This window comes from Oryctolagus cuniculus, chromosome 19 (assembly GCF_051225735.1).
Source record: "Oryctolagus cuniculus isolate XC-2025 breed Fujian yellow rabbit chromosome 19, ASM5122573v1, whole genome shotgun sequence".
Lineage (NCBI taxonomy): Eukaryota > Metazoa > Chordata > Mammalia > Lagomorpha > Leporidae > Oryctolagus > Oryctolagus cuniculus.
In genome coordinates this window covers 65959843-65980296 of record NC_142885.1, presented here as the reverse complement: position 1 = coordinate 65980296, position 20454 = coordinate 65959843, and the positions used below count along the sequence as shown (strand labels likewise).

Below are 20454 nucleotides of genomic sequence, written 5' to 3'. Positions count from 1 at the left end.
GAATGGAACGCTGTAGACACAGATGATTTGTTCCTTTAGGTACAAAGAAAAAGCCCACAGGCGAAACAGCCCACTGTCTGCTTTTATAAATAAAGTTTTATTGGGACACAGCTGCAGTCTAGGTCTGTCTGTTTACATAGTAGCTGTGGTTTCCTTTTTTAAAGATTTATGTGTTTGAGACATAGAGACAGAAGGAGAGCCAGAAAGAGAGGTCTTCCATCTGCTGGTTCACTCCCCAAGTGGCCACAATGGCTGGAACTGGGCCAATGTGAAGCCAGCAGCCAGAACATTGTTCCAGGTCTCTCGTGCTGGTGCAGGGGCCCAAACACTTGGGCCATCTTCTGCTGTTTCCCAGGCCATAGCAGAGAGCTGGATTGGAAGAGGAGCAGGCGGGACACGAACTGGTGCCCGTTTGGGATGCTGGGGCCGTGGGCGGAGGCTTAGCCCACTACACCACAGCACCAGCCCATGTGGCTGCCCTTAATCACCCGTCAGAAGCATCAGGGCCCGCAAATCCCCACTACTGACTTTGTGACTCTTTAAGGAAGACTTTGCTGCCCTGTCTAGCTAAAGATCAAACCAGAAAGGAGATGCAGGGATTTCTGTTTTCAGAGTGGGTTTCTTAGTATTTCCATTTCCCAACATAGACTTCCCACCCTCCTCCTTCAACAAGCAGGAGAAAGTAGCCTACTGACAAACAGGATTTGGGGCTCAGAAACAAGCGGAATCGTGTCAGTTTTCAGCAGTGACGTTTCTTTGCCAAATTCATGTGAATAGCCGTGTCTGTGTTCATGGAGAAGGACATCTACACGTCTTGGTGTACACTAGAGAAACCCTGTTAGTCCTGGAACAAACCCTGCGGAACCCTTGTGTCTTTGTTGGTATAGTCACACCACGAGAGAAGTCATCAGTAAGGGAAGTCCAGGTGTTTTCTGAGATCGGTTCCATCTTCAATTGCCCACCCGTTTTCTGCAACTGGATTGTGCATTCAACAGTTTTCTGGGGCCTGGAAGATGAACATAGTGTTTAGAATTGCCATTTGGTGCATTTAAATCTTGCATAATAAGTTATAAGAAAAAGCATCCGAGCTAGGTGGAACTGAAGGCTCTGTCCAAACTTTCAAATGCTTTTCTTTTTAAGTCGATGTTGAGGTTGGCTTTGATTTCTGAGCGGGACAGGGGATGAAAGAAAACTAGGACGTGAAGACGGGGTGGGGGGAAGAAAGCGGCAAGGGAGCCTCTCCGGGGGGGGGGGGTGTTGGAGGCCCCCCGCCCAAGAGGAGAGGCTGCCTCCTCCCTCAGGCTGAAAGCTCTCTGAGCTCCAGAACAAAAGGTTGTCAAAGCGAAAGACAGCGCCAGGGTTCTTGGGAGAACTGGATGCAGCTCTGAAAGTAGTGCATGGGTGTCGCTGACACCCGCTTCTCGCCTGAGGATTGGCAAAGTGGGGGTTGCCGGCGTTACCCAGAGCAACAGGATGGAGAATAACTGTTGGGGAGGATGCGTCAGGGCACCTGCCGTCTGTGCTCTGAGAGAACCGGAAGTTAGGGGCGAGGACAGGGATTCTAAGTGGACACTGAGCGGACACTCAGCTTGCTTGGGCGGCTGCGTCGAAGCCTTAGGACTTGAGGCAACAGCAGAGGCTGATCACTGCCCAAGTAACCCAGGCATGCCAGCGTCACGGGCCCCACCACACTCGTGCAAGCCACCAGCGGCACTGAGCCCCAGGAGAATGAGAGAGAAACCACAGGTGTACTGCCCACTACTGGGAAGCCTCCTGTCCCGCTGGATGTCCTTGGCCCCTTCTCCTGGGCCCCAACCCTGAGAGAGTAGGTCGGTCCCACAGGTGGGCTTCGTGCCCCTGATCCTGCAGATCCCAACAGAGGTTGGCGCACAGAGGCTGGGGATGCCCTCTGCCCCCTGCTCGTCTAGTGGGCGAGAGTTTGGGTGTCGTTGACTCTGGAAGCCTTAAAATGATGTGGGCTGAGTTTGTCTAAGCCAGAGATTAGGAAGGTGCTGCGTGTTCCTTCGATGTCACTGAGGGTCTCCACCCAGGGGCTTACCCAGGCTCCCGGCCACTCCGCCCACTGCCTCCTGTGTGGCCTGGGGTTCCATCAGCCTCTCTCCACTTCAGTGCCTTTGTCGTAACTGGACGCAGTCATAGACTCTTCCTCTCCGGCTCATCGGGTGCTGTCCTGAAATGCACTGTGTGACAGAGCTTAGCAGAGCGGTGGCCGTTCAGCCAGGGACTGGTAAACAGCAGCCGGGAGTCAGGCTTGGTTCTAAATGCCAGGCACTGTGGGCTGGAAGCCACCCTGAGTGCTCATGGGTAATGACTCACTTGGAGTAGGTGCAGGTGGTGTTCCTGTTGTCTAACTCAAGTAAGCGTCATCCAGAGGAGTTAATGAACTTGCCCAAGGTCACACAGCAAGGAAGTAGTGGAGCTGAGAATCAAAGCCAGATAGTTTGGTTCCAGTGCCTGTAAACATTTATAGTTAATTATTATCATTACTACATTTTAAAAAGTTCTTTTTCCTAAAGCCAAAAGTCAAAGCTTTGGAACATGGACAATTAGAGAAAGAGTACTTTCTGTAGTTTTGTCATTCTGACCTCTGCTAAGCAGGTATCTGTCCCCAGGATTATCTGCCTGATACATGAAGGTGCTTGAAAAAAATTGTGGAAAATGGAATTAAAAGATCAACTTATATTGGTGCAAAACATTTGAAATTCATGCATGCGGGGTTCTTCAACAAGATCATGGAAAATGCCTGTCACTCAAAAACTCTGCATAGGTTTTGAAAAGCTTTGACACCTAAGTAAACTGAATTCCATTTTTCTAAGAACTTTTTGAAGTATCAAATTCAATAGGTGTATAATAAATATATTGGGGTGATTGGATAAATGAACAGCTGTTTTAAAACTTATATTTATTTCAAAGGGGGAAATGGAGAGAGAGAGAAAATATGTGTGTGTTTGTGTGTAAGTGTGAGTGTGTTGTGTGAGAGAGAGAGAGACCAAAATCAATCTTCCATGCACTGGTTCATTCCCCAAATGCCTGCAGCATCCAGAGGTAGGCAGGAGCAGAAGCCAGGAGCCCAGACCTCCATCTGCATCTCCCTTGTGGGTGGCAAGGACCCAAGTACTTGCACCATCACTACCTCCCAGGGTGCACGTTACCGAGAAGCTGAAATCAGAAATGGAACCAGGACTTGAACCCAGGGCCTCAGATCTGGAACGCGGATATCCCAAGAAGCAGCCTAAGTGCCTTGCCAAATGCACCCTGCCCATAGCACCCGCTTTTGAGCCCCCTGTTCCCTTCCAGGACAAACATCCATCCTAATACTCCCAGGTGTCTGTGCTGTCTGCTTCAGCGGCACTACTGTGGGCTACATTATACCCCAAATACATGTGGAACCCCAACACCCCACCACCACCACCACCACCACCACATGATGGCATCTGGAGAAGGGGACTCGGGGCAGGGGTGAGGCTTGGTGCAGTTCCCAGGAGGGGATTGGCATCCTTGTAAGAAGGGGGAGAGACTAGAGTTCATTTCTGGCTGACTTGGGAGGACACAGCAGGAAAGCAGTCATATGCAGCCCAGAAAGAGCCTCCTGAGACCCCAGCTGATCGGCTTCTTGATCAGGACCCCCAGGCTCTAGTACATTGAGAAGTAGCTGTTGGTAAGCCCCCCCCCCCCCCTTGGTGCTTTGCTGGAGCAGCTGGAGCCGACTAGCAGAGACACCTGCATGGCCCCTGCACTTTTGGCCGGGTGCGTGCTCGTCCCATATTTCTCAAGAATCAGAACCAGCTGAGGAATCTGCAGTTGGTCCTTCTGTGTCCTGCAGCCTTCCCCTTTCTGAGACTTCATCATTGAGCAGAACATGGAGTGTATTTGCATTGAGGGAAATGCGATGTATTTCTTAAATCTGTGTCACCTGTCTGTGGAATCAGCCCCGCCGAGCTGCGAATGAGGCATTAACTACATCCAAAGCTATGTGATTAACTTATTTGTTTGCCTCCGGACTTGAAATGAAAAAAGCCAGGAAGCTGGGCAAAGTCGGCAGGGGCCCCCGTTTGGAAGGAGGATTGTGAGAAAGCCTGAAACGTGGGTTTTAATTCACATTCCCTGGGCTTCCTAGGATGGTGATTTTTTAATGGAAAGTAACTTTTCAGCATCTCGCTTCGTTTTAAATGGAGAGTGGGCACCATTGTCTAATGCAAGGCATGAAGTTGATTGAGTACGCCTGATTTTTCTCCCCCACCCCATTCTGTGGCTCTTTGTACACATTCAATATGGTTACATTTTTGCTTAGAACATATATATTTTCCCCCTGAACTTTCCTCGATTGCTTTTTTATCAGGTTTACAAATCAAATCACATAGGTATATTGCAGAGCTCCGTGATATTATTTTCTGAGCTTATAGTACAATGTATTGAATTATGCCAGCCCATGCACTGCCCCTGCTATGCTGTGCAGAGAGAGAGAGAGAGGCACCGTGGACCCTGTAAATTCTCTCGGTGCCCGGCATGACTGGCTAAATCAAGACCGCTATTCAGGCTGCAAGAAGAGACAGAGCAAGTGTTCATTATACAAATCAATTTGGTCCAAAGTACATCGCAGTGGGTACTCAACCATCGCTCACATAATATTGTCAACTTAATCAAATAATGCCTGGAAGACACTCACAAGCTTTTCTCTCTGAGAAATAACTTGATTGGTGGGGGAGGGAGAAGCAGCTGGCTACTCAGAAGAGCACTTTTTATTTATCCCTGGGAAGAGTTGGTGCCGGGGAGAGGGGAGTTGCCGAAATCCAATAGGATGATGGCTAGGGAAGCCAGGCTGTCTTCGTCTCCTGTTGGGCACTGGGGTTCCTTACCTGGATAGCAGAATTGGGGGTGCTCATGGAGAAAGGAGAGGGCTTAGCCTGCTGAGGTTTTCCGCGTGGATTTGCTGACTGCCTACTGTGCGCTATGGTAGAGGGTTACGAAGATGCATTGTCTGCTGTGTTTAACTTTGGGGTGTTAAGATTTCCCAAAGACGGAGATAAGCAAACCTCCAAAAGCAAAATCAGGAAGCTGTGGTTGATGGGGGGGAGGGGCCCTGGAGGGCAGCTCAGGGCTCTGCAAGCTCCAGCAGCAGTCTGGTTTCCTGTGCTTTCTGGCAGGCCGGGCGGCTGTGCTGGGGCCTCCCCCGTGAGCTCGCTGCTCTGAGCGCAGAGCTGCTGTGACCCTCCTCTGCTTGGCAGTTGCCCTCCAGGGCTGTCGTTCGACTGCAGAGCATCCTGGCCTTGCCCTTAAGAGGCCACTGCGTCAAGGGAGTTGGGCATTGAGTCCCACACGGCCACCTCCCAGCTGTGCGGCTGTGAGCAGATCACGGCTGCTCACTGCACCTCCGTGGACCACGTTGGGAGACAGCAACAAGACGCCAGCTCAGGGTGGGACCTCCGTGAGGTTTTCCTTTGCGTGCTCTTTGCAGACCCCTCGGCAGGCCCCACACGTTGCTTCTGAGCCGTCAGTGGACGGCTGAGCTCAGCATCTGTGCAGCAATCCCTCCCCGGTCTCCACTCACAACGAGGGCAGAAGCAGGCTTGTGTGGACTTGGAAAAATCGCCTGCAAAACTCAGAGGCTTAGCATGTGTCACCCCCAGGGAATGGGTCCACAACTTCCCTGAAACCTTAGGTGTGTACATGAACACAGAGATGTGGGGGGTGGGGGGAGGCGGACCACCGAGTAACAGCAGGAATCAGGACAGTACCCAGCACCACTGTTGAAAGCCCCTCTGAGTGGAACCATCCGACACTGTAGATGCTCTAGGTACCATCTTTAATTCCTGCAGGAGCCAAGAATTTCATTCAGAATCCTTATTTGAGGGACAGGCATCAAGGCACGGCAGGTTAAGCGGCCACTTATGATGCCTGTGCCCCCTGTTGGAGTGCCTGAGTCGAGTCCTAGCACCTCCACCTCAGATCCAGCTTTGTGTTAATGTGCGCCCTGGGAATAGCAGATGATGGCTCAAGGGCTTGGGCCGCTGCTACCCACAAGGCACACCTGGAAGAGTTCCTGGCCCTGGCTGTTGCAGACAACTGGGGAGTGAACCAGCAGGTGTAACATGTTCATATTCTCTCTCTGTTCTTCTTCCCCTCTTCCTATTATTTTTCTATCCCTTTCCTCTCTCTCTCCTCCCCCCATCCCTCCCACTCTTCTTTTCCCTCCCTCCCTCCTGAGCAGATGAAAACAAAGCTTTTTATAAACCTTATTTGAAACTTGCTTGAGAGTCGACTTCATCACACTGCTCATTTCAGAGCACAATGACAGCATCATTGCTTTAGGGAAGGCTCTTTTTTTTTTAAAGATTTATTTATTTATTTATTTGAAATCAGAGTTACCCAGAAAGAGAGGTCTTCCATCTGCTGGTTCACTCCCTAGTTGGCTCGTATGGCCGGAGCTGCACTGATCTGAAGCCAGGAGCTTCTTCCAGGTCTCCCGCATGGGTGCAGGGGCCCAAGGCCTTGGGCCATCTTCTGCTGCTTTCCCAGGACACAGCAGAGAGCTGGATGGGAAATGGAGCAGCTGGGACTCGAACCCGCACCCATATGGGATGCCAGCACTGCAGGCGGCGGCCCCAGGGAAGGCTCTTGCTCTCCAGCTCCGTCTTCTTTCCTCCCTGTTAAATCCATCCTCCCTCCACTCTGCTCCACCCGACCCTCTAGGGCTCAGAAGCTTTGAGGAACAGAACTTTGTGCAGTGAGGGAAAAGTGCTGTGCCTGGGCTCCCTGTCAGGGAACGTGATGGTTTTCTGACTGCTGCATCGCAGTAGCGCACACCTAGTGCCTTTGATAACATGACTGTGTTATGCTGTCATTCAAGCTGTCAGGTGGAATGGCTATCATAGCCTGCACGATTTGTTTGTTTCTGAAGGCTCTCGTTGGGCTCCATCTCCTGGCCTTTTCCTTCTTCCATCGTTGGGCTCATGACCCCTTCCTGGGTCTTCAAACCAGAAAGGTGGCGGAGTCTTACACGGTAGCATTCCCGCTGTGAGCTGTTCTGCCTGCAAGTTCTGCCTTCTACCGGTGATAATGTTGGGCCCACACTGGTTAATCCAGGATAATCTGTTTTACAGTCTGGTGATTATCAGCCTTAATTCTCTCTGCAATCTTATTACCTCTTGGTCCTGGGAAGTGACCTCCTCACACCTTCCTGGGATTATGACACAGACGTCTGTAGGGGTCTTATTTTTCCCACCGTGCGGCACGCACACCACTCGGCACGTGCAGTGGGGCCAGAGGCTGAGGAACTGCATTTTCAGTTGGGTTCAGCTTGAAACGTAAGCACTGTTACTTGATTCGGTTATTGGAAACCTTTGTGGTTTTCTTGAGTCTTCAGCTGTCATTTTTTCAAAACTTAACGTAGATCAATGTTTCCCCTGAAAATTCAGTGCCCATATGGAGGTGATGAGCTCTAGGTGTAAAGCAACATTTTGAAGAATGAGTACCAAGAAAAAAAAAAGAATGTAAATTATCTATTACAGTGAGGACATTCTGGAATAATTATTTTTATAAAATAGGTTAAAATACGTATATTTTTCAAATGTCTTAATACCTCTTTCTCCTTTTGCAATGAGTCCTCTGGGAATTCTAAAATTATCTATATTAGTTACGCTTTATTTTATTGGGCAGGGCTGCCTTTTACTGCTTACTTGGTCAGTATTCTTGAGCTCTGTCTAGTGCTGATTTCTAGTACGTGTGCTTTTCATTTCCATCAAACATGATTCCTGGGGGCAGGCCTTTGGCTTACTTTGGCTTAGGGACTAAGAGGTCAGTTGGGATGTCCGTGTCTCACGTCCGAGTACCTGGGTTGAGTTCCAGCTCCATTCCCGATTCCAGTTTTCTGCTGATGCACACCTTGAGGCACCGGCTGTGGTTCCAGTGACTGATTGCCGGCTGCTCATCTGGGAGATGAGGATCGCATTCCTGGCGCCTGGCTGGCTTTGGCTCAGCTCAGCAGCCCTGGCCATGGAGGGCATTTGGGAAATGAACCCATGGATGGGCATTCTGTCTCACATTCGTCATCTCTCTCTCTCTCTTAAAAATTTGTATCATTTCTTGTTTTATTTCTAATCACTGTTCCCTCCCTGCCCTCAGCACTGTATGTTGAAATCTCTCCTCTCCCTCTGATTCTGATTCTTGCCAACGGCTGCGTGGTGTTCCCACCACGTCTGCGCCTCCCACCTTTGCCTCTCCCACTGCAGCAACTGCAGACAACCCTGGGGTGGAATCTCTAATCCTAGCTCTGCAGCTGAGGGAGCTCACACTCAGAAGGCCTTAAGCAGCTGACTATTCAGTCATGGGCTGGGAGTTTTTCCCACGCATCAACATGCCTTACCTACGCTTCCACTCCCACTTACCTGGCTGTGGGCAGCAGAGGCTGTGCAGGCGGAGTTGGCAGTAGCTATGGAGGCTCTGGGTGGGGTGGGGAGCAGAATCAGAAAGGTGCGTTTTTCCACCTGACTGTGCGTATTCTGTCTCGCAAACAGGCGTCCCTGGATTGGTCGATATCAAAATCCAATTTCACCAGGATTAGCCTTGGGTTGCTCAGAGCTATTCATCGAATTAGGAACGATTATAGCGGAGGGAGCCCTGTGGTTCTTTATTAAGGTCTTTGTGGAAGCACTAAGTGATCTTTAGGAGATTAAAGTGCCGGTGGAGTTTTCTTAACATTTATAACCTGCACCGATACCTGGGGAGTTTGTTTATTAAGAAAAATGCCGTGGCACACATCCCGCCTCCTAACGGGGCCTTCACCCAGGGCAAGGTAGAAGCTGGCGCTGTGCTCCTGGCGAGCTTGTTCGGAGAGCTCGAGGCGAGTGAGCTTCCTGGGCACACAGGGCTCTGCAGCCTTTACTGGGCAGTGGGAGTCGTGCCCGCCTGGACCCAGGAGATGAAGAGGAACTGCCGATGGTTGTTGATAGTAATGATGATAACCGCAGTGCTCCCTGTTGGTGCATGGGACTCACACGTTTACAGAGGCATTGAGGTCACTTTCCCACTTGAAAGGGTCCGAGACAGCTGCACACTGGTCATTTTATGGAGATGCACACTAACACCTAGAAAGATGGCATTGATGTTGCTGTATCACTCTCATGGCAAGGCCACGGACACTGAGAACTTCCCACCTGGTCCACAGCTACTTACTGGCAGTTTTCACTTGGTGGGATCTTGCCTCCCCAAGGGGACGTTGGAATCCCAGAAGATATTTTTGGTTCCCCCAACTCAAGGGCAGGCTATGGGGTGGAGGCCGAATATCCTGTAGTGTACGAGGCAGCCCCACCCACACCCAGGAAGGAACCTGGCACATTGCCAACACACCTCCCCGAGGTGCTGCTGTCCTGGGGAAGGAAGCAGACCAGTGGGCAGGAAAGCCAGCCTGCCCCTGTGGAGGTCCGTTGTGGCGAATGAGACAAGCACTGTGCAGACCAAGAGACAGACATAGGAGTGTCTCCTTGTCGTGGCCTCACCCTCCTCAGTTTGCATGACCATGGTCAACTGGGGTGTGAAAACACACATGGCGACTCCTAGAACTAATTCCTAGTCTTTAACTTGTATGTCATTCTGAGCAGCATGATGGGATGTTTTGCCATCCACTTCATCCTGCCTGAGACGTTAACTAGCATATGCGCTATGCACCTGGTAGTCTTTGAGTAGCCCTCTCAGTTACCAGATCAACTGTCACGTACCGCAGGTCTCGTCTTCAACAGTTTGACTTAATCATGGGCTTGAATGAAGGAGTAGGATGCCGGCATGTTGGGTATGCCCAAGAGAAACTACAGGGTGCTTCTCTGAACTGAAGAGGTGGAAGTTTTCAAGTAGGCAAGGAAAGTAAAGATGGCATGCTAAGGTTGCGGAGATCTGCAACAACAAAGAATCTTCTGCCCACGAAATGGTAAAGAAGCAAGTACGGAGATCCATGATGACCGTTACACACACTGTGCTTGTTCACAATGGAAAAGGCCTTGCGTTTGTGGATTGGTACAATCTGCTGTTGCAGGCGTCCAGCAGGGCTTGTGACAGACATCAGCTGTGGATACGAGGGTTATGGTAGCATCAGTGAAGAAGGGATGAGTGCCGTGAAGCAGTGAGCAGGCCGATGCAGAGCTGCTTGAGATTCTGGGGCCAGGAAAGGTTTCCCCGCCAGGCTGAGGTCTGGACAGAGACCGTATTGGCAAGAGGGCAAGCCGTGCGGGCATCCAAAGCAACAGCCTTCCAGCCCTAGGGAACAGCAAGTGAGGAGGCTGAGGGGGAAGCCTGCTGAGTGTGTCTTAGGAAGAGAAAGAGGCTTGTGAACAGGAAGGGAGAGCTGCAGACAGCAAGGAAGGAGACGCTCTGGCCGGAACACACAGAACCTCACGGACCCGGATGAAGGCCCAGACTGCAGGCTCAGAGAGAGAGGACCCCACCACCACCCACCCCCCCAGCCTCTGTACACTGCAACTCAGACCCTCCGTTCTCGATTGAGCATTCTCCCCGTCCTCCACTCCGAGTGAGTGGACCAGCCTGACTCTGCTGGGTAGCTGCGTTCCGTCTTCTCATCTGCCACGCATGGTGACAGGTGCACTTCCAGTTCAGATCGATCTCGTTATAAAGCAAACATATCATAAAAAAACAACTCTGACAATTCAGGAGTTCTTTAGCATTTGATTCCCAGGGAGCCTGCACAGCACCAGCCTTGGGTATCATTGCCCTTCAGGAAGATGCATTCTAGATGTTTAGTTTTCTTCCAAGTTTCACGGTTGCTTTACGGTGGTTTTCTTCCTCCTTAGAAATTTCACTGTGGGCCTTTGCCGTAAGCTTCCAGGAGCCTCTTGGGCATCGCCGCATCCGGGCCCAAGGACAGAGAAGCAGGTTAGGAGCCTAGGCCAATCACCAAGGGAAGATGGGAGTAGCTTCTGAGTTTGGGGCCTGGTTAAGATGAACCCTGCTGGGGCCGGTGCTGTGGCATAGCGGGTTAAGCCGCTGCCTACAGTTTCAGCATCCCATATGGGTGCAGGTTCGGGTCCTGGCTGCTCCCCTTCCGATCCAGCTCTCTGCTGTGGCCTGGGAAAGCAGTAGAAGATGGCCCAAGTCCTTGGGCCCCTGCACCCATGTGGGAGACCTGGAGGTGGCTCTTGGCTCGGTTTCGGTGTAGCTCCGGCCTTTGCGGCCAATTGAGGAGTGAACCAGTGGATGGAAGACTGACTCACTCTCTCTCTCTCTCTCTCTCTCTCTCTGCCTCTCCTTCTCTCACTGGGTAACTCTGACTTTCAAATGAGTAAATAAATCTTAAAAAGATGGCCCCTGCTGACACATGAGGTGAGCCTGAGGTGGCCCTGGAAGGGCCCTGGTCTGAGGCCAGCTCCCATTGAGAGCTTCATGCTGCCTGCAGCGGAAGACGATGCGTCAGTTCCTTGCCCACAGCCCCTCTTGCTGTGTGCACTCTGGAATTGTTTGTGTTCTGGGGGACTGAAGTGGATTGAGAAGTGACTTCCAACAATACATCCGTAAGCCAAGCTCCACGAACTGAATGGATGTGACCTCACTTAGGAATGACGACATCTTGACAGCGGTCATGAGGGTCTCAGGACAAGATCGCCATGGAATGGGGACTGGTTCTACTACGTCCAGCAGGTGCAGTCCCTATCAGGAAGGAGGCAGAAGGAGATCGGGGTCAGAGACACAGAGAGAACAGGCCGCTCAGAGATGGAGGCAGAGGCAGGAGGGAGCAGCACAGCCCCACGCCCTGGAACACCCGGAGCCACCAGAAGCTGAGAGAGGCCGGGCCGTGTCTCCCCCGAGGGAGTGTGGCCCCACCTGCACCTTGATTTTGAGAGAGGACAGTTCCGTTGCCATCAGCCCGCGGGTTAGTGTCAGGATGCTAATCCGGAGGCACAAAATGCAGTCGTGGTCTGAGTGCATTTGCCACGAGAGTTCCCAGACAGCGGGGAGGAGCCCGAGCTTGCTGGCCTGGGAGAGTCGGTGAGAACCAGGCCCCGCAGTGACTGCTTCCTCCCCCTCCTGGTGCGTTTGGTTCTCACTGCCATCTCGAGGTCACCGTCTAGTCCATGACCGGCCTTTTACAGAAGGGAAGCCGAGGCTCAGACAGGGAGAGTTACCTGCCTGACATGAGCAGATCTGGAGACAGGCTCACACGCGGGGCTGTGCGGTCCAGAAACCCTGGTTCTGTAGGCCACGTCAGCATGCAAACAGGCGTGCTCAGTTTGACAGAGATCTCCTCTCAACCTGTGCATCTGAATACTCCTTCCCTTTCCTCACACCCACAGTCGACAGAAATGCTTTTATGTTCACGTTTTTGATGTGTTTCCTTAAAAATTATTTTTAACACACAGGTATTCCTACATAACAATTTACAGGCATTGTATATACACACACACTACAAAATGATTAATTGAGCGTTGTATGTTTTTATCAAAAGAAACAACACAGAGATTTCTCCAAAGTCCTGTTTGACTAGAGATGATTAATTTTAATTTTCACATGAGCGGCGTAATGCTATTAATCATTTAATATGTTTAATCATAATCTCTGTAATTCCTAATTAGGTTTATTAAACTGAAACATCCAACAGTTGTGCACAAATCCGAGTCTAAGTCTCCTTCTTGGGGGTGGGAGGGAGCTCGTTTTGATTCTGTATTGCAGCCGCAACTTCTAACAGGATGGAAAAATGTGCCAGAAGTGGGTTTCTTAGCTGCTGCTTCTACAAACCTAGAGGCTTGTGGCACCGTAGTAAAACCCCAATCCCCATCAAAAGTGGTGGTCTGGTCATTCAAGTTCATCGCTCCGTGGTAGACATGGAACCAGATGGACATTACCAGTAGGGAAAGCGTAGATCCTGCTCTGTGTGGGTCGCGTGTTATCATATTGTTCTTGGGGTATCCCATGAAGACAGCAAAGTTGATTGTTGATGTCTTGGTTTGTTTATCCATGCACTGATGATTCATTGATTCGGTTAGCAAGCCAGCCCCTGTTGAACAGACTTCGGAGCGCTGACGCCATGTGCTGCTCGCACCAGCTGGGAGCCTTAAGTGGCCCCTCCTAGTTTTTAGGGTGAGGTGGAGCCTATAGCTTTGTGCACAGGGCTCTTAGCCACCCAGGCCCTGGGTCTGGTCATGTGCTCTCTGATTCTTCCTTTGTACGTGCTATCCACCACCCACCACTGAGGGGCGCTACAGCCCAGACGTACCACCCTGAATCCAGAGCACCGTTGCACATCCTGCATGTTGCACCTGCTGTACCGTGTCTTGGCAGACACCGTGCCGTCAGCTCTGTCCTGTGACCTCTCCCACGTAGAAGGTGACTGCAGACCTGCCAAGCCCAGCTGAACTTCCAGCTGGGCTGTGTGTCTCGACTGTCTCATTGCAGTGTGTGACACTCTGTATTACCGTTCTCTTCTTCTTCTACTTTCTGGTCCACTAAACTGGGAGCCGCATGTGACTTCTGAGTCGAGCACACAGTAGGTGCTCAGTAGGGATGTGCTTAGTAAATAAATAGGACCTTCCTTTATGCTTCCCCAAATCAGTTCACTCTTAATTGAATATTTTAAAGAAACTGATAATCACTCTGAAAAATCCATTACTTTGTGTTCATTGAACATATACTACGTGCCAAGAACTCCGCCAGTGTGGTGCACATTATTGCATTCAGTTTCATAAAACCTTACAAGGTGTTTCTCATCTTCCAGTGAATAGAGCTATCGCCATCTTCCTTCCCGTTCAGTGCAACGGCACAGACAACGTGACCCAGTACGTCATTGTGGTTGTCATCATGACGTGGTCTTGAAAGTTGACAAAGTCATCTCGCAGGGCTTTGGATAGCAGATGAGCTTGGAAGGCCAGGCTAGCAGCCACCAGGAAGTCTGGCCTTCCGAGTGCAACACAGATGTGTTAGGAAGGAGCATTCCAACGACACCATGTAGTAGAGACCAGGGTTGAGGAGCAAGGTGCCAGTGAAGCACATGTTACTGGAGTATTTGATATCCCACCTTTGAGATCATCTCCTGCTCGTCTTAATGGATTGACATCTGGCTGCTTGCATGGATAGTTTGGCTCCAGTCACGTATTTATTTCTAAGTTGGCCTCTACACATATATGGACAGTAGGTTGTCTGTGCACAATATAGACAAAATTTGTCTATAAGTAGGTGAGGGGCAGCCCTTGCTCTTGACTTGAACGGGCTTGGACACGGGATCTCCGTCATAGTTTCGAAGAAGCGGGATTGTGAACTGGACGCATCTATCGCCACCTAGAGGCAGCATATGCTAATTGCAGAGAAAGTATTTGAAAAGAGCATCTGAAAAGCAATGGCCATGGTGACGCGGGATGTTGCGGTAACTTTTCTCCTGCAGCCCGAGTGTTTCTGGAAGTCAGTCTACTATCACAGTGTCTGGACTGCTTGTGTGTATCTTGAGCGGGCGGGATGCTGGGGAGAGGAATGAGTTAGGCTAATGATGTTACGTTGTCTATGCCAAGAGCCCAGTGGAATTTTTTGTGATGATGAACTAACTACAAACTCAAAATGCACCAAATGGAAGCCAAACTTTGTATTTGATTTAATTTTAAGTCGTTTAAATGCAAACAGCCAGGTGTGGTCAAGTGTCACGAACATAACAGCTCTGGACAATTAAGAAACGAAAAGTGAAAACCATAAAAACAAAAATAGCGCTTAGCTAATTACTTGGACTAACGAGAGCCAAAAAGCCTTCTCATTTCTTACCGCATTGTAAAATACTTGTTCTGTGCAGCCTCAAAAATTATGTGGGCATCTCCTACGATTCCCATCAGCTGAGGAACATGCCCTGTGTTACCTTTAAGGATGCTTGCCCTCTTCCTGGTGTGGTTGGCACGCCACAGCCCCAGGACCTCCAGGCTCTCTGGCCTGGATTTATTCTCTCCATCGTTTTCTTTCAATTATATTCCTTGTTTATTGCTGGGCTCAAAACTATGCCTTTCCACTGGCGCCGTGGCTCAACAGGCTAATCCTCCGCCTTGCGGTGCCAGCACACCGGGTTCTAGTCCCGGTCGGGGCGCCGGATTCTGTCCCGGTTGCCCCTCTTCCAGGCCAGCTCTCTGCTGTGGCCCGGGAGTGCAGTGGAGGATGGCCCAAGTGCTTGGGCCCTGTACCCCATGGGAGACCAGGAGAAGCACCTGGCGGCAGCCATTGGAGGGTGAACCAGCGGCAAAAAGGAAGACCTTTCTCTCTGTCTCTCTCTCTCTCACTGTCCACTCTGCCTGTCAAAAATTAAGAAAAAACAAAACAAAAAACCAAAACAAACTATGCCTTTCCTTGTGACAGTCTTGCTCCATGAGGAAAGGGATTTTTGTCAGCTAGTGCTCAGTGCTGAACCCCAGTTTTGTGAGAGGTACCAAGATCTTTACTCAATATATACTAAGCTGATCTTCTGTATATAAAGATAATTGAAAATGAATCATGATGAAGAATGGGATGGGAGAGGGAGTAGGAGATGGGATGGTTGCAGGTGGGAGGGAGGTTATAGAGGGAAAGCAACTATAATTCAAAAGTTGTACTTTGGAAATTTATTAAATAAAAGTTGAAAAAAAAAATAACCTTGTGGAATGAATGAATGAATGACCAAGTGACTCGACAGTTCCTTCTCGTGCCTCCTGCCTTTGTTCCGGAATTTTCCTGCCCTTGAAGCCGAGTGTTCGGGTCTACTCAGAGCCACTTTGCTTTCCTCTTGTTCTTTTAGCAGACAGATGACGCAGCACCGACGGACGGCCAGCCCCAGACCCAGCCTTCAGAAAACACGGAAAACAAGTCCCAGCCCAAGCGGCTGCATGTCTCTAACATCCCCTTCCGCTTCCGGGATCCAGACCTCCGACAAATGTTTGGTGTAAGTAGCGCCTTTCCCCTCTGCACTGCCCGGCCTGGGGTCCTTCGAGCTAACTTGTCCTCGTGTAAATTCGTGGGATTCGCAGTGTTAAGGCAAGAGCCGTACATCGGGAAAAGGCATTTTAAAGCCTGGCCTGTGGATGTACTGGGCTGGGGTCTCGTTTTGGTTTGGGGAGAAGTTGCATTGTCTGTGGTCACGTCTTCACCTTGCCAAATGGTCTTCTCCTAGTAAGTGAATTTGAATGTCCGAGAGAACACACTGCTGGTGTACACACTGTTGAAACGCAGCCTCTGTGGTCTGAGAGCCCAGGTGCCAGCTGATAGAAACAGTGTCAGTGTAGCTGCAGCAGCCAGGATGGCTGTAAGAGTGAGTCGTGACATCTTCCCACACTCCCAGCTCTTTCCCAGGCACCGTGCAGTGAGATTTCAGATGCACTTGCAGGGAGTAACTATTTCTGCCGGCGAATGGGTTCAGAATGAAAACAAGCAGCACCAAAAGTAAAAACCCTTTCTGAAGTCTCACTTGATCCCTGCAGTGCAGGTTCTGATGGGCTCCGTGAAAAGAGATGCCACGAAGCACAGCCCTGCCTAGGCACCCCAGGGAGACACAGCCAGAACCAGACCCAAAGCTGACACTCATCCCAAGAAAATGAATGATAGCATCCTGACCCCGATTCCTTTCCCAGAAAGTGACTGCGTTATCCTCCCTGGGAAGGGAGAAGTTGGCCGTTCCTTTGATCTCCGTTCCACTAAAGGACGAAGCTGTGAGAGGGCTTGCTTACCACTCGTTTGTGTGAATGCAGCCATTGTGTGTGTGTGTGTGTGTGTGTGTGTGTGATGTGCATGGCATCCCAGCAATGGCAGGTGTCTCTGGAGTCAGTGAAAAGAACTACCGTCCTTAACAATTGGGTCAGAGCAAAGGTGAGCTGCTTGGGGACTCTTCTTCCAAGAGTTTATGGGTGGAGGCAAATATTACAAAAGGAATAAAAGGACTCTCAAGGGGAATGGCTCATTCTGGGCACTGTTGATGTCATTCCCCAAAGGAAAGAAGGAGGTCACTGCCCAAGGGCCCTGCGATCTGGGGGTTAGCTTGCACCTTTCGTCTTTCTGACACACATGATGCTGATTGAGTATGCATCTGACAGCAAAGCAGCGCAAGCATCCTAATGTTCAGGATACCCAGGCTGGAATCCTGACATTTCGGAGGAAAAGGTCAGCTTCTGCACTTTCATCTCTCTCATTTGGTAATAACCTTGCGTTGAGCCCTCTAACTCCTGCAGAACCGAGGTACCCTCGGGCACTCTCAGGTCAAAGATGACTTTGAAAAGTGCAGAGCATGCAAAGGTAGAGGTGAGGTTAAGTGTGTGTAAAGCAACGAGACCAGGTTGGAATGATAGGCAGCCAGAGGAGTTATCTTCTCTTTGCCATGTCAGCTTAGGCAGCTATGTTGCTTCTGAGTCCGTCTCATCCGGTGTTCCGCAGGTGTTGGCTTTGCGTCTGGTGCTGTAGTGGCCATCCTGGTGCTCCTTCATGAGGCCCCTCATTACACCACCCTAGGAGAGCTCTTTCCTCCCTGGTCCTCTCGGTTGTCCTGAAAGTTACCTGAGGCTACACGGCTAAGTCAGAGTGGCATTAAAATAGCCACAGCTGGCCGGCGCCGCGGCTCACTAGGCTAATCCTCCGCCTTGCAGCGCCGGCACACTGGGTTCTAGTCCCGGTCGGGGTGCCGGATTCTGTCCCGGTTGCCCCTCTTCCAGGCCAGCTTTCTGCTGTGGCCAGGGAGTGCAGTGGAGGATGGTCCAGGTGCTTGGGCCCTGCACCCCATGGGAGACCAGGAGAAGTACCTGGCTCCTGCCATCGGATCAGCGTGGTACACTGGCCGCGGTGTGCCAGCCACGGCGGCCATTGGAGGGTGAACCAATGGCAAAGGAAGACCTTTCTCTCTGTCTCTCTCTCTCACTGTCCACTCTGCCTGTCAAAAATAAAAAATAGCCACAGCTACAGATCATAGAGAAGGGGTCCTGCATGCATTTTATATCTGAATCTCTCTGTTCTCACAGGGGTGGGACAGATGGCACAGGGCAAGATTTTTCCAAATATAGTGACTCTTATCAACCCGTGACCAAAATCAGCTGACTTCAGAGCCACTTTTTTGGTGAAAGTTATGGTTTTCAAGCAACCGCTAAGGTGCCCATTTGGAAAGATGATACCAATTAAGAAAATGCAGCAAGCATTCAGTAACACGGAAATGAATTGTGTTCATCACAAATAGCATCTGTGTCTTCTGTGTGTGTGTTTGTGTGTGTGTAAATTTCTTCTTTGAAAATTACGCAGCACATGAGGATTGATTGCCAAAACTGTGAAGCCTTCTTGGTTTACAACCATCATCTAAAGTAATGGGATTTAAACATTAAAAATGTTCTGGCCAAACAGTGGTGGTTGCAAAGGCATTTTTGTCCTAGGATACATTGGGTGCACTTAGCGCATTGAGGCAGTGTGATTGGCTCCCCACACTGGAGTTGAGGGAATGTTCTCTTTCAGGTCATGGTTATGGCAAGAAAATGCATTTTCACCCCAGTTAGGTGTTCCTTGCATCCCGTGGACATGAGAGGACTTCTCTGCTTTGTTGTGCTTCTCTGTCTTTGTTCCCTCTCTTTGGCCAAGGTTCCAATGAGGATGATTATGGAGAAAAACACAAGGATCTCTGTGGCTTTGTTTCCCTGTGCCTCCTTTGTCAAGAGAAAGTCACAGGAATTTCAAAGTCAAAAGCAAAACCAAGATACAACAGTAACCTCCCTTTCCTCATTACCAGAAGCTTCCTAGGAACTTCTCTAACCATGAGTAAGTCCTGTACAGCGTTTGCAGCTGTCGCTCGCCTAATGGTGATGGCAAGTGCATTTTTTACTGCTGTTTTTGTATTTTATTTTTCAATGTGGCTTTACCATTTTTCCACTAGGATTGCAAATCTGGTTACCTCTCCCCACACACACTTTGTTTTCTTTGCAGCTTCTTCGTTGGGAAGCATTTATTCCAGTGTTTGGTGATACGTTTTTTAGCTCATCTTAGATTTCTTTCTTTCTTTTTTTTTTTTTTTGGACAGGCAGAGTGGACAGTGAGAGAGAGAGAGAGAGAGAAAGTCTTCCTTTGCCATTGGTTCACCCTCCAATGGGCACCGCGCGGTGGCCAGCGCACCGCGCTGATCCGAAGGCAGGAGCCAGGTGCTTCTCCTGGTGTCCCATGGGGTGCAGGGTCCAAGCACCTGGGCCATCCTCCACTGCACTCCCTGGCCACAGCAGAGAGCTGGCCTGGAAGAGGGGCAACCGGGACAGAATCCGGCGCCCCGACCGGGACTAGAACCCAGTGTGCCAGCGCCGCAAGGCAGAGGATTAGCCTAGTGAGCCACGGCTCCGGCCTCTTTTTTTCTTTCTTTACTTTAAGGTAGAACAGTCCATGAGGAAGAAGTCAGGCAGCTACCATATAAAAAGCAGAAGCCAGAGCCTTGTTTAAAAAAAAAAACATCTTGTGAGAACTGCTTTCGTTCAGTCTCTGTTTTTGTGAAAGGAACCGAGCACAAGTGCATGTCTCCTTTGCGTTCCAACTCTTGATGGCGCCATGAGGAGCATGCATGGATTCCCACCAAATTAGTTGCAGTATACGGCTCCTGAATATAATACTTGACTTAACCCGGTAGTTAAAATACCTCTGGGTTATGGGCTATGTAAGTGGATTGTAACATTCCCAGATCTCTGGTAGGACACACAGCCCATGGACTTGCTTCCAGAAACAACTGCTGCACAGCGCTCAGTCTCTTGTGCAGTACCCTTGTTGATGCACAGTCTTGCTTTCTTTTTTTTTTTTTTTTTTTGACAGGCAGAGTGGACAGTGAGAGAGAGAGACAGAGAGAAAGGTCTTCCTTTGCCGTTGGTTCACCCTCCAATGGCCGCCGCTGCAGCCGGCGCACCGCGCTGATCCGATGGCAGGAGCCAGGAGCCAGGTGCTTTTCCTGGTCTCCCACGGGGTGCAGGGCCCAAGCACCTGGGCCATCCTCCACTGCACTCCCTGGCCACAGCAGAGAGCTGGCCTGGAAGAGGGGCAACCAGGACAGAATCCGGCGCCCCGACTGGGACTAGAACCCGGTGTGCCGGCGCCGCAAGGTGGAGGATTAGCCTAGTGAGCCACGGCGCCGGCCCCAGTCTTGCTTTCTTTAACATACAGACCCTTTGGGGGCAGGAAAAGGAGTAGCTCTGGTCCCTCTTGACTGTCAGGGAAAACACATGCAAACGCAGCTTTCAAGACGACTTCTTTTAGAAATAAAATAGACTTCCAGGCGGTGCTACTGCACAGATCCATCTACTGTGATATGTGAGTAGTGGAGTCATTTTTAAGGACACAGCATGGTGCTCCTGCTTCTGCATTCCAAACATGAAGCTGACCCTAAGAAAAACTGGGCTGATGCCTTTCCTTAGCCTCTGTGCACACTCTTGGAACTAACCTTCGCTTTCATGTGCTGTGCTAGGCTGTATCCGCTGAGCATCCTTCGCAGTTTTTCAGAGA

The 20454-nt window shown here is 50.3% G+C and overlaps 1 protein-coding gene across 49 annotated transcripts in view; it reads left to right on the top strand.

Moving 5' to 3' along the window:
- RBFOX1 (RNA binding fox-1 homolog 1) overlaps positions 1-20454 on the top strand; it is a 1595659-nt gene that overhangs the window by 1441067 nt on the left and 134138 nt on the right. For 38 of the 49 annotated variants that reach the window (XR_016225946.1, XR_016225944.1, XR_016225945.1 and 35 more), the window contains one exon: positions 15758-15901. Coding sequence is in view for 44 of the 49 variants with exons in the window: in XM_070063963.2 (XP_069920064.1) it covers positions 15758-15901 (144 nt within the window). In the remaining 5 variants the exon portion in view is untranslated. The remainder of the gene's footprint in view (positions 1-15757; positions 15902-20454) is intronic. The other 11 variants (XM_070063949.2, XM_070063957.2, XM_070063945.2 and 8 more) reach the window with 1 other exon arrangement.